Source organism: Amblyomma americanum, chromosome 1 (assembly GCF_052857255.1).
Source record: "Amblyomma americanum isolate KBUSLIRL-KWMA chromosome 1, ASM5285725v1, whole genome shotgun sequence".
Lineage (NCBI taxonomy): Eukaryota > Metazoa > Arthropoda > Arachnida > Ixodida > Ixodidae > Amblyomma > Amblyomma americanum.
In genome coordinates, this window is record NC_135497.1 from 12,014,826 (window position 1) to 12,028,661 (window position 13,836).

The following is a 13,836-nucleotide window of genomic DNA, read 5'->3' on the forward strand; positions in this document are numbered from 1 at the left end:
CCCTGATCTAGCCTCAAAGTGCAGGACGCTGCCTCTTGGATTATCATAAAATGATTCCTTCCTGTTCCGACTTTTCCAATTTGTATATAGTTCTTCCAGCAAAAGGAGGTGCTATCTAGCGGTAACATTGGTTCGCTGTTTCGATGGTTCCAATTTTGACGCCATTTCACCACACTGACCTCATGACTCCCATGCTATCGGACGCAGGACGATCGCCCCTCACACGATGCAGAGACCGTGAAAGCAGTACTCGGCTGCTTTTAAAAAGGATAGTGATCCAAGGTGCTGAAAGCATCGGCACCGCATCAAGCGCTGCTACAATGACTGAACGAGGTAGGGAGAGCCAGCAGTTATTGCCGCCGTGCGGCTGGAACGGGTCTCTCCTGCCATGCTCTGCAGCTGGATCACGGACGCTTGGGACGGCAGTTTTTAGGAGCTCGTCGGTCACGCTTTCAAGAAATGTGGGATATCGCACGCGCTCAATGGTACCAAAGAAGAGTTTCTATGGCAACACATCTCTGACAAAGAACTCTCGGAAGACAGTACGCCCAATGACGGCTATCACTAAAGCCCCGACTCAGAGGACACTTCCCGGGCGTGCACGCCTGCGCACAGGCGCAAATGCCGGGGCAAATCAGCACATGCACGTGGTGTGAGATGCAAGCAAGTGCGAACGCAGTGCCTTGATCTGTGCGTACCTCTCTAGACATGGTTCCAGATATAGACATCCCTGCTGCCATCCAGCGCACACAACGGAAGCAGCACACCGGTTTACAACAATCGGAAAACTGCATGGCTCCCACGAGTGCCGGGCGAGTGTGAGCTGCTTTCATTTACGGCATGAAATTTTCTGATAAAGCGTGTTACCGCGAGAGGGGGAACAAGTCAGCACCAGGCACGTAGAGATGCGTGCCTCTTCTTGACGCCTCGTGAGTGTGTCGAACCACCGAGGCAACCACAAAATGCAGTGCAAATAAATGCTTTCCTCCTCATCACACCTCGTATTATATGCGAGTCCATATTATACACGGGTTTTTACTGTAGACCCTGTGAGCTCTCAACTTTTGATCAGAGCAGGCACAGCCCAATACATACATATTTATTGACAAAAACAGGGTAGAGTTCCAAGTCAATGCAAGTCACTGATTACACGTTAATTATCAAATGACCTGCACTCACATAGTAAGCACTTCCCAAGCTGGATGATTCAAATAATTATCTCACAGACAGCTCTGCATGAGGAAAAGGCTTCAACATCCTTACAGCACAGACTCGGCGCCACTAGGAAGAAGTACACAAGGAAAGGAGAAATTCCTGTATCCTGGGCAGTAAATTCCAGTCCTCAACCACCAATGAAGCAACAAGGTGTGGTCCATGTGCACCCACGGCCACCAAAACATGCATCTTTGGGGGCACGACAAATGCTGCCTGCAGTCCTCGTGGCTGCCAACACACCACAAATGGAGCCAGGGCTTCGCACAGCTGCAGCCAGAGTTGCTGACTGGGAGGGCTGGGTCCAAGGCGCAGGGTCGACGATGTCTGAACTTCGAGGCAGTCCTTTCCACTTAACCTGCAGTCAGTAAAAAAAGGCATTCAGGATAGCTGCCTATTCAACAAAGTTACCCAGTATTTACATGTAAATACTCAGCAACAGAGTCATGCAACTGCATCATAATTTTCATAAAAGCGCATTCACAAACAGTAAAATCTGTCAGGTATTCTTGCATTTTGCCTGGTTTGTAACAAGAAAGCAGACAGGAGCCCATGAGACCAAAGTGACGCATTTTAAGTTCCCAGATCAGCATTGGAAAAAACCACGAAGAACAAGTTTTCCAGCCACTGCCCATTGCAGCACATGACAATGCCAAGCACTTCTAAGAGGTGAAACCACAAGCCAAAACTGGAACTCATGTCACCACTGAATGAGCGTACAGCTCTTGTCTCTTACAATGACCACGTGCAACTTAACTAGTTACAGAGTGAAGCTGTGGTAGCACATGAACAATGTTACATGTTACAAGTTTGCTTCTGTAGGAAAGCGTGCTGTCACAAAAAATATTACGTCCCCTTGGCCAGTTGCAGTAAACGTGGCACAACTCTCTGCACAGCAGATTGAACAGCAAAATTACATCTTTCTGGAATTAGCAGCTCTGTTCAACAGGCTACAGAATGATTTCAACCGCCAGGCACTTTTTGGATGGTGAACTTATCTGCTTCGAAACCATTATTTAGTCTAAATCCCACGTAAAATGTCAGCTGACAGACGTCCTCACCAGGACAGGCAATACAATGCTGGAAAATGAAAATCGTGCATTAGCTCCTAGTGCAATTGGTAGTAAAGCCATTCCAACGGCACAACCACAGGAAAGGTATCAAAAGTAGAAGCTCGCATACTGCTCCCACAGGCTGTGCCAGAGCATAGCCCGGTAGGAGTCCACTGACAGCTGGGGCTCAGCAGGCAGGGGTTGCGGCACGGGAAGCGGGAGCAGCAAATCTTCAAAGCGCACCTCCAGCGGTTCCAGCCAGCAAACATGGCTGCAGCTGTCCAAGCTGGTGAACTCAGCCCTGCACAGAAGGCTACATCAGACGAGTAGGTATCCTTCCCTTCTACAAAGAAAATTTGGTTCGCTCATAGTACTGTTAAAAAAAAAAATGTGGTAGGGTTTTAACGTAGTTAAATCAAGTAGACATGCGAAAGCATGTGTTTAGCCTGGTATCAAAACGATTTGAACGAGCGGCGCATGCGCCAACAACAGTGTGTTCCGAGTCTCGTGGTGGACGAGGCCAGCTCACGGTGCAAAGGAGGCTCATGCACGCGCAGTCCTGGAGGCACATTCTGAGCAAAGCGGCCACGCTGCGTGAGCTGCAGTCATTACTCAATGAAAAAATGCTGGTGACACAGGTCCCATGGCAACATCTACCAGCACGAACAGTAACCAGCTCCGATCACCCTCAAGGTAACGCTTCGCACAATTTTCTTGGCTGGAGTTGGACCCTGTCAAAGAATACTTATGCAGTAAAATAAGGCTAACTGAATTGAAGATTATCAACTGTATCAAACCCATTCACAACAAACTCAGAAAGCACCCGCTTGTCTGGCAAAAGAAATTTGTCAAGGATATGGTCATCAAAGAATGAGGCAGGACAGTTTTAAATTCATTCGAGAAAAAATATGACGGACGGAGTTTCAACATAAACATTAGATCTTTTTCAAGGTGAGACAAAGCAATTGACACTACTTTAGTTATCTATATATGAAATGTAATTAAATCTGGCACCAATATTTAACTTTTTCGGCTGTTTTTAGAACAGCACTTCATTTCATGCTAGCTGGTATGCTTTATGGGGCTTTGTTTTATGAGGGTTTAATATCCCAAAGCGACTAAGGCTGTGAGGGACGCCGTAGTGAAGGGCTCCGGAAATTTTGACCACCTGGGGTTTTTGTAACGTTAAGCATATCTAATCACCGCATTGGAAGCTGTGCAGAATCGTGCTGCCCGATTCATTCATTCCTCATACTCATATGACGTCAGTGTCTCATCCTTGAAAGCTACATCCGGACTGCCACCCCTCTCTTTTCGTCGTCGCATTGCTAGCCTCACCCTTTATCACAAATTCTTTTATTCTTCTCTCAATCAATCACCGTATATCGCCGCCGCATCACGCATATCTCACCGCACCAGTCATCCCCTTCAAGTTGCCCGCCCACTATCACGCACTACTACGTTTTCAGCTTCGTTATTTCTTCGAGCAGCCACGGACTGGAACGGCCTACCCCATGACATCGTCGCCATCGCTTCAACATCTGCTTTTCAAGAAAGCGTAACAGATCACCTTCAATGTTAAATTACCATCGCTGTTTGTTTTCCTCACCCCCTGAAATGGGGGCCTTTAAGGAATAAAACTGAACTGAACTGGACTGGACATCGCACAGTACACGAGCCTCTAGAATTTCGCCTTCATCGAAATTTGACCGCCGCGGCCGCGATCGAACTCGTGTCCTTCGGGTTAGCAGCCGAGCACCATAACCACTGGGCCGTTGCAACAGGCCGCCCGGTCAGTTCGCCCACACCGTTTTTGCCCAGTCCAAAACAAGTTCATCGCACATCCAACTTTTTTGTGGACACGAACGATAATGCTATCCGGAAACCTTTTGGCAGCATCTTCCTCTAGAAAACCGAATATGGTGGCAGCTTTCTGCCATTGGCAGTGATGTACAGCATCACCGTACACCATTGCCATTCTGCACCGGTTGTACACACAGAGATGCTTTTTGCACCTTTAAAATCAACTGAGCTACTTTCTGGTGTATCGAACCAGACAGGCGTCTGATCCACGTTCCCTATCTGAGACAGATTATAGCTGTGCTCCCTTCGAAGGCTGTTAACGAAACAGTGGAACTTCAACAGTTCGTCCTCATACTCATTGGGCAGCTTTTGGTACAATGTCATTCTGCGCCGATTGGAGAGTGTGTTCCAGTTCATAAAGTGCTGAAGCCATCCTCTGCTTGCTTTAAAATTCGCAACTGGAATGCCCATGTAGCAGGTGATGGCAACGGCTTTCACGCGGATCATCTCTGTTGACACTGCATAGCCGTTTTTTCTTGTCATCGTGACGTACTCCATAAGTTCCTTTACAAGCTCCAGAAACTTGCACTGCTTCCCGCGGAATACTTTCTGGTTGCGGTTCGTACCAGCGAGCTGTTCTTTCTGGCCGCACCACCGACGCACACACTTCTCGTTGACATTGAACTTGCGTTCAGCCGTTCGCTTGCTGTGTTCTTCAACGTAAGCGATGACTTTCGGCTTGAAGGCCGCGGCGTACGAAATACCTCTGCCCATCATCATCAAGTGGTAAAAATAGACCTCCTTCCCCCCTCAACGTCACAAAGATGCGGTGACGCTGATGTCAGTAGCGACTTTTGCATGGTAAGCAAAACAGGTTCCGCCAGCCCGTGCCTACCGCAGTTACCAGCAACTGTATGATGCTTGCGCACTGCAGAAGCAAGCATGTATTGACCATTTGCGTCACTGTTGGATCCCCGTAGTAGCATAAAAAGAAAAATTAAATTAGCCTTGATAGGTTTCTCGCAGATAAGTGCCGCATTAGGAAATAGGCCAAGGTAGTAAAGCGCAAAGTCTGGGTGTCGATCGGCGCTGCCAGTGAATGTACTTCATAGCAGGGAAGCTTCTGCCCTCATTCACCCAAACAGCAACATAGTACGCTTAAAGTTGCGCACAGAAAAAAAAGCACATATGTAGCTGCGCACGTATTTATCACCTTGAGCCGGTGTGCACAGGGCGCCCGCAGGTTCACTCGATACCAAGGAATGCGTTCTTTTGTTCATAGCACAGCATGTTTTAACGTGCGTAGAAGTTATACAAATGTAAACGGCGCATTTTATGGCATTTAATAATGACTTGAAACTATTTCTTAATATGACCAACATAATTATTTGATTTGAGTAAGTAGAAAAAAAGTCTGGTGAATTGTGTAAATCTTGCGCAGTCACGTTGGCATGCTTAGAATAGCGTACTTTAAGTGTGCTAAAAGCCACATGCTTTTTCATTGCATCATGCATGTGTCATAAACTGTTTCATGAGGTAGCACACGATCACGATGCTTGTTTGGAAAGAAGCAGCCGCAGGCGGGCTACTAACAGACACGTAGCGAGATTGAGAGGGGACGCAGCAAAAGAAAAGTCTTTTCGTTATTTATGCATGAGATATTTAACCATATTTGGTGCAAATATGACTCTACTACGCTAATTTTAGTAATGCATATTATTTTCACCTATACCTAATTGGTACAATTCTTGGGTAATTATAATTAACTTATAATTAAGTAGGAAGTGTGCAAATATATTATGCCAGCATGTTCACTAAGCCGTTCTGTATGATGATGCTATTAGTTCTTTCTTTAGATGGTCAGTACTTACGCGTACATAGTTGCATGAAAACGTTTCTTACAAAAATAACTAACATACCATTGCACGTGCAGGAAGAAAAATCAAGAGGTTTATCTCCTCCTCAACATCTCAGCAATCGTTTACGTCAAATAGAATCATTCTATTTTCATTTGTTACGAAATTACGAAGGGGTGAATAATACCAATCGCAGAAAATGTGAAGTCAGAAAACGAACCTTTAAGTTTATTCCCTTGTTTATGGCCCCTTCGCTTTCGCTCTGGTCAAAGAAATGTGGCACTGAAATAATGGTCTCTCTTCTTTGTAGTGACACTAAAATGGGAGTGCTCCATCGTCGGAAACCCATGGAATTCGTGACGTGCCAGGACCATCACAAGCGCAATTACCTCGCAGTTTTCGACGACCATGCATCTAGCAAGTGTAATTTTATAAATTTCAACTGAATATTTTGCTATAATTTTTAATCACGAAACAGAAGACCCCAGGGCTTGGAAATAAATAAATATCATAAATAAAAAATCTGCACCAAATTGATTAGTTTAACACGGGGAGAAGTCAGCCTGGCAGGTGCATGATCTTGCGGCTAAAAACAGCACTTATGCGTGACACAGGAGATCGGGGACACGACGCTGTCCCCACGTTTCACACTGCACGAGACGTGTGTCAACAGACGATGAGCGCATGTCTGCTCCGCCGAAACAACATTAGCGCTTCCCCTCTCTACTGTCCCGAAGTAAAACCATTCCGGCTAGTGCACAGTGTCAAAAACTTAATATTTTATTCAATGCCTCGTGTATAAATCAACGGCAGAAATGCTTTCTGTTTACCACTAACCATATACCTATACAATACACCATGGCGAACTATTTCCCTGAATAAGTCATACGTGGCCAACGCGAGCTCGTGTACTTCGAGAAATTATTAAGTTGAAAGCATCAACAACTGCTGTGATTCGCAGAAACTAAAAACGCGCCTGCAAGCCTTGAAAACCTGTGCTCAACACCTTTGCGCGGCGCCACTCCCTGGCCTCTTGCCTACCATGAGCCCGCTAGCGACTGCAGTGCCACCTCGTTTATTTGCAAACATGCAGGAGGTCTATAGGCCGCGACCCACTGAACAACGCTGCACACAGCAACCACAACCACACCAACACACTGCCCAAGACTGCAGCACCACATAAAGAAAAAATGGCTCCCGGAACAAAACCACGTCGACACGTGATCTCAAAGCACTGATGATGATTTGGGGTTGAAAGCAGCTAAAGTCGGATACAACTTAAGTCTGCAGTGAAGCTCCGCCCACATTCAGGACCGCCGCACGAAATTCCTCCACAACAAAAAAGTAGTTCAATGTTAAGAGTTCTCTTGTCACCTAAACAAGAAGCTAATCACAAGAAAAAGCTACAAGCTCTAAAATTTTGATACTAGGCTTGTTTAATAAAGTCAAACATTAAAAAGCTGATTTCGTTTACTATTGTGACTGGCTAGCGGAGTAATACAGTATGCCACGGAACCTAGCCCAGTGTTAACAACTACCGTTTTTTAAAGTTCTATCTTACTATAGCGCCATCTAGTAGCGACTTGTGAAACTTAACTTTTGCTAGTGCACGAATTTTCGCATTTGGCTAAATAATTTTTTTTTTTTTTTTCAAGATTTAGGCTCCAAAGTTGGGGGTGTGGCCCTTACATGGGGTTGGCTTACACAAGTACAAGTATATAAGGTAAGTGCGCAAAAATTTGTTTCACAAGAAATTAAATGACATTTGGAATTAGCACACAGAAACACTTTGCATGAAAATTTCATAACTCTGAATTCATTAATGGGAATTATTTTTTAAAACCTCTTCCCCCTTAATACTCAAATCATTATTTACAAAAAGTGGTTGCAAAAGGGGAGAAATTTATGCTAAAATCACCTCCCCATCACAAACTTGCCAAGACACAAAAACTTTGTGGTTTTCACTTCATGACAGAGACATTCTAACCTGACTGTAATGTAGCAGGGTACTGAAGCTTGTGGAAAAAGTGCAACTGATGTGGTAACCCCTGGAACAAAAAGACAACGTGAGAAAACTGGAAGCTGCCTCCAATAGCATGGGACAGAGCTTAGAAAAAAGGTGCAGGATGCTCACATACCACTGTTATTTTTCCAGAACACTGAAGCCTCCAAACCTGACAAAAAAAAAAGTTCAGCAGGGAGCCCATTAGCTACATTGAATAGGACAGCACTGTAAAATATCTATAATTGGATACAACTCAAGAAGGAAATGGCAAATGCCCCTCGAAGGATCCCCTCCAGCCACCAGCGTAGACCAAATGTTTCCCCCCTTTGACTGATCCCCTTGGACCTGCTAGCATGAAATCGCAGGGGGGGGGGGGGGTGGCAAATGAATGGGGAATAACCATGACGTCATGAAAATCGGTCAACGCCATTGGCTGGAGGGCCTCTCCTTTGACGGCCATCGGCTGCTTAATTCTTGAGTTGTATTTGTATAAGATTATTAGTTACATGCACCACCAGTGAGAAGACCACCACTCCTCACAAATGGCAACAGTATACCCACCTCGTTCAACCTTGTAAAGATCCTTTTGGCCTCTTTTTTTACTTGTCAGCACACACTTATGCCAGCTACCCAAAAAACCTCGTTCAGGGGTCCATACCAATTAAAAAGAGTCTGCTTTGGAATCCACTCTTGCCCAGAATTTCTTTGAGGAATGGCAAAATGAAAAAAAAATGGCAACAGTACCGTACTGTGGTTTCCAGCCACAAAAATAGAGGTGGCATCAATTTTGAAAAAGTAATGCTGGTTTATGATTTATAGGGGGTTAACGTCCCAAAGCGACTCAGGCTATGAAAGACGCCGTAGTGAAGGGCTCCAGAAATTTTGCCCACCTGGGGTTCTTTAATATGCACTGACATCACACAGTACACGGGCCTCTAGAATTTTGCCTCCATCGAATTTCGACCGCAGTGGCTAAGATCGAACCCACGTATTTCAGATCAGCAGCCGAGCCCCACAACCACTTAGCCACCGCGGCAGCTTCGTTTTGAGAAAAGGAACGGCTCAGTAACTGTCTCAGAAAATATTTTTTTCCAGGGTTTTTCAAATTCTGCGCATGAAAATAAAATGTGGCTCACTGTGAGCTCACCTCCACATTCCTCACATAGACGTTCGTCTTGTTTTTTCATTAAGAAGTTACCTGTAAGATGTGTGTGCCCTGCACACTGTTACCAGGACTGGTTTAAATAGGCCACAGTGGAGGGTTCCGGATAATTTCGACCACCCGGGGTTCTTTAACGTGCACTGACATCGCACAGTACGCATCTAGAATTTCGCCTCCATCGAAATTCGACTGCTGTGGCCGGGATTGAACCCGTGTCTCTGGGGTCAGCAGTCGAGCACCATAACCAGCAAACCCGCGGTGGCTGAGAAAGTAAAGCAGCATGCCAACAACTTCATCAATGGCTGGTGGCCACCTTTCTAAAACAGAATTGGCATTTCTGAAGTAAACGCCCCTTGCACACATCCAGGCTGCCCTTGTCCCAATATCCCACAAGTTTACCTTCATAATCCGATACAATCAAGTGACAGGCACTTGCCAAAACAAAGCAGCCAGTAGAAAGATACCCCCAGCAATCCAGAAGCATTTTTGAGAAAAATATTTCAGAACAGATTGGAACATGGCATAATTAACAGATCCTTTCTTTGTAGACCCCATAATAGACAGCATCAACAGTGAGCCAGTCTTGTTTACAACGAATGCAAATTGATACCTTGGGCAGTACCCCAGTCTTCAGGTGGAGCCAGGTTCAACTGCAGGCCCATCAAACAATCAAACTGTGGCTCCACGGACTCCTGAAAATGAAGTGAAAATGAAGCATACTGCACAGACAACCAGCAACATTTAATAACAATCTTAAAAATCCACTTCTGTCGGCAATGAAGAAAACCACACAGGTATTAGTGGAGACGCTGCACCAAGTGGTAGGTGACAATGACTCATTTATATGTTCCCCCAAAAAACCATGCCCTTGCTCAACAATAGAGATGCAAAAAATAAGCCATTTTATTTCCTGTGGCCTTGCAGCTACAACAGTGTTGAGTAACAATCTGATTGTACAGGAGGTGGCAAACTGCGATGAAAAGCACTTATCCGTGCCATTATAATAATAAGGTGTTTCACTGCAAACATTATCATACATCCAAAAACACATTTTAAAACTTGATTAAAGAAATAACAATTTTACAATATATTCCAAAAGGCCATTACTATTATAACCAGAAGAAGCCAATAAAAGTCAAACATCAACACAGTGGCATGAAGGCTACCAACAAAAATGTTACACCTGCTTGTACCAAACAACAGAAGTGAATTCCATGTTATCACAGGGTCCAAAGTAAGATTCCCACATTTCTCACCCACCAAGCCTGGCTCACTGGGTGGGACGTGGACAGCATTGGGCACCCCTGATGACACAGTGCCATGACTGCGCATAAACCGTTCCCGTGCTCCTCCTCTGCCCTCTCCTCAGCCTCCACTGGCTACTTCTACTATTGTGACAACACATGAAATACACGCAGGTGCAAGTTCAGCACTTTATGTGTTGTTTCTTTTCTCTGTCCCATGTTTCACGCTGTTTTCGACATTAAGCTCCTACTATACTCTATCCCATAACTAACCTGCAGCACTACCATAGGCAGAGACCTCCTCAGACAGCCGGGACAGCGCGTTAGACGTGTTCCTCCGCGCCCAGCCATCTGCATGTTGTCTGCTTGCGGAGTCCATAAATATGGTTAGAAAAGAGTATAAATCGACGTCGTCTATGTACCACCTCCTTATGCACACTTATGCACACTAAATGCAAGAATTTTACATGACGTTACGCCATTTGTCAGAATCGTACTTTTATGGTGTCTTCGACTGGTCGCTTTAGATCGCTCTAGAGCACTCCGAGAGGCGACCGCATATTCCGCTGGTCGAAACCGGCCGCTCTGACTACATTCGGCTGGTTCTTTTTGAGCGCTCGCCTCCAGCTCAGAGCGCTGTGAGGCGCTCCGAGAAAAAAGTCGGAGCGGCTCCGAGATGAGTCCACGTGACAGAGCCACTTCCGCCATTTCGCAAAAACGGTGCGAGGACTCGGCGTCCCCTGCGCGTAGGCAGAAGCAAGTGTGGGCTTTTGACGCAGTAGTAGCGTCCTTACTGTGTTGTTTTGCGGGTGCCGCGCTGTGTGAGGCAAAATGTCCAAGAGACACCGGATAACTACGCTAGGAACGCGGTCTGTGTTGCTGTCGCATGACAACAGCGATTCCAGCAGCAGCTCAGACGAGGATGACAGTGCATTCCACAAGGCAATGTTCGAAAAATGAGCGTCCCATGGGACGGAAAGCCAGGGTAGCGATCGATACAAGCTAAGCGGTGACCGCGATGCAAACTGTGTGCGGCCACGTGCGGCCAAAGGTAATCAAGGGACCTTACGTGCGGCTACTGTTGACATCAGCAGTGTGCCGCGTAGTCGTTCCGGAAGTTACGTCCCCCTTCTGCCTCCTGCGCTTCCGCTCTAAAAACTCGCTGACCATTCGGCTTGACTAGTCTCGCTATGCGCTCAGAGCGAGGGCGGCTCCCACTCTGCCAGATCCTAAATGGATCGCGCGAGCGACCAGTCGAAGGCACCATTAGTTTAGTTCAGCACATGCAAACGAAGACAGACGATGAGGTCAGCCTAGTGGTGCCATCTGGTGGTTAGAACGGGAAGCATTTTTGTCAACAAATTGACGCTTCCCTTTAGGACTAAAAGCAGCAGAATCGTCACTCTAAATAAAAAATAAAGCAAATTTATCACTGATACTCTTTATTATGGGCGAGATAAGACAAAGCAAAGGCTCGGTACCCCATCTATGGCCACTGAATGCACTGAAAATGGGAGCAACGACGAATTCAGTCCAAGGCGAGGGGTCCTGCTCCGAAGGGTGCCGCCATTTTGGAAACGATGTTTTAGAGTATGCAAGAGTCACACCCGCAAAACTCGAGAAATAGCATATGTAACGCCAGCGTGCGTTAAGATTCAATATGAAATAACGTTTGGTGCATGTGCACTTTGAAGCAGGCTATGCCATATGCCTATATGTGTACTTCATACCGGCACTACATTCCGCACCATCAGAATGTTGCCTGTGCACTCATCGCAGCTTTGGTAGTGCTGCGAGGAACTAATAGGCCGGAGTATACACCTGCCCTGTGGAAACAGATCATGCCCAGTTTTCTGTGTAGCATTTTGTGCACTCCCTAGAGGGCTCCATATATTGTGAAAGCGAAACATTCTTGCAGCACTACTGCTGTGTTGCCTCTAGCTGGCTGGAGCTCTAGCTCCAATGAATCTTTGTGCTATGTCAACAAGGGCAGCACAATTACCATTCTTTACTATGTGTTATGCAGAAAGACAAACATACTGTGGCAAAATGTAAAGACAGAAGCAAGGCAAATTAACAAGACGCTAAGACACTGTATGCACCAAAAAGTGCAAATGATGTGCATTAACCAGTAAGCATTTCAGCAGGCAACCCTCCCCTAGTGGTGGGGATGTATGCTAACGCAACAGCCATCAAAAGCGAAGCATTTTCTGAAGAGAAGACGCACAACGCTTTCTAACAAGTGCATTTAATCCATTTTGTGAACCTCAGCTGCTTGCACACCATTAAAACCAACTCTAGCAAGTGCATGACAAACTGCGAGCTGTCACCTTCCCCACTTTCCATAACAAACTCCCACAGCACTTACCAAAAATAGTCTGCAGGGAATGTGGACTACTTGGTCAAACTCCGACTCCAGGAATGCCCTGTATCTTTGCAGGGCAGCAATGGACAGATGCTCGGAAACCTCAACTGGCACCTGGTCACATGGCTGCAGCTGGCTACCTTCTGTAAGCATCCGCTCAAGCCGCAGAACCTCCATGGTGGGACATGCCACAGTGCTGGGCACAGGGAAGTCAGCTGAAGCAGCAAGCCAAATGAAGGAACTTTAATTACAGTCAAGACTAGAGAGTCAAGAAACACTCACACAGATCAAAAGAGGGGTGTACTGGCAGGTTGGTACTGCTTCATTGTTATTTAGTATGCAGACACACAAAGGAAGAAGCAACGCACATCTTCCCTGGAGAGGTTTTACTAGCCATCATTTTATTTTCAGTTGCTAGTCATGCATCACTTCATGGATTTCATTTTGTATGACCACATTAAAGGTTGTATATAACCAAGTGGTATACCTTTGCATGCACATCATGTGTTTTTATATGGTCGGTCTAGTTTTTATTTCAGTTGCACAAACCATGCACTACTTTGAAAAAAAAAAAAAGGAGGGAACACCATTCCCCTGTTTATCTTTTTCTGAAATATTTTATTATTACTGAACAGATATACGATATTCGAAGCCATTTTTTCTTCATATTCACATTCGATTCGAATTCCATTCCGTTGTAGGCGAACACCACATGGTGGTGTTCGCCTACAACGCTAAATTATTTATATATTTCAATTTCGTCTCTCATGCTGTTTCCGTTTCATGAACCTAATGATACCTGTGACATGCAGCAAGGAGTGTTCATGATGATTACGGATTTTTATAGAGCAAGGGCATCTGCGGCCAAAGAGCACCATGGCACAAGGTATTTTCCATTTCTCAAGGTGGGGTCAAAGACCTATTTCCCAAGCATTTCACCCTAAAGAAGCCGAGCACCAGACCAGGGGAAAGCTTGTACCCATTGTATCACCGGTGGGTACCCGGCGGCACTGAAGATCGAACCCCGCACCTCCCGCATGCGAGGCGGATGCTCAACCACTTGGCCACCGCTGCGGTCAGCAAGGGGTGTTCAGGTAATTCAAGGCATCAAGAAACCACAGTATAATCTCTGACAAG

The 13,836-nt window shown here is 45.8% G+C and overlaps 1 protein-coding gene across 3 annotated transcripts in view; it reads right to left on the bottom strand.

The window, feature by feature from the left end:
• Window positions 1–1,081: 1,081 nt before the first annotated feature.
• LOC144110102 (AP-5 complex subunit beta-1-like) overlaps window positions 1,082–13,836 on the bottom strand; it is a 100,168-nt gene continuing 87,413 nt past the window's right edge. For 2 of the 3 annotated variants that reach the window (XM_077642928.1, XM_077642920.1), the window contains exons 16-21: window positions 12,703–12,914; window positions 9,701–9,782; window positions 8,062–8,097; window positions 7,911–7,971; window positions 2,395–2,565; window positions 1,082–1,570 (exon numbers count right to left, since the gene is read on the bottom strand). In XM_077642928.1, the coding sequence (XP_077499054.1) occupies window positions 1,282–1,570; window positions 2,395–2,565; window positions 7,911–7,971; window positions 8,062–8,097; window positions 9,701–9,782; window positions 12,703–12,914 (851 nt within the window). In that variant the 3' untranslated portion in view covers window positions 1,082–1,281. The remainder of the gene's footprint in view (window positions 1,571–2,394; window positions 2,566–7,910; window positions 7,972–8,061; window positions 8,098–9,700; window positions 9,783–12,702; window positions 12,915–13,836) is intronic. The other variant, XM_077642935.1, reaches the window with a different exon arrangement.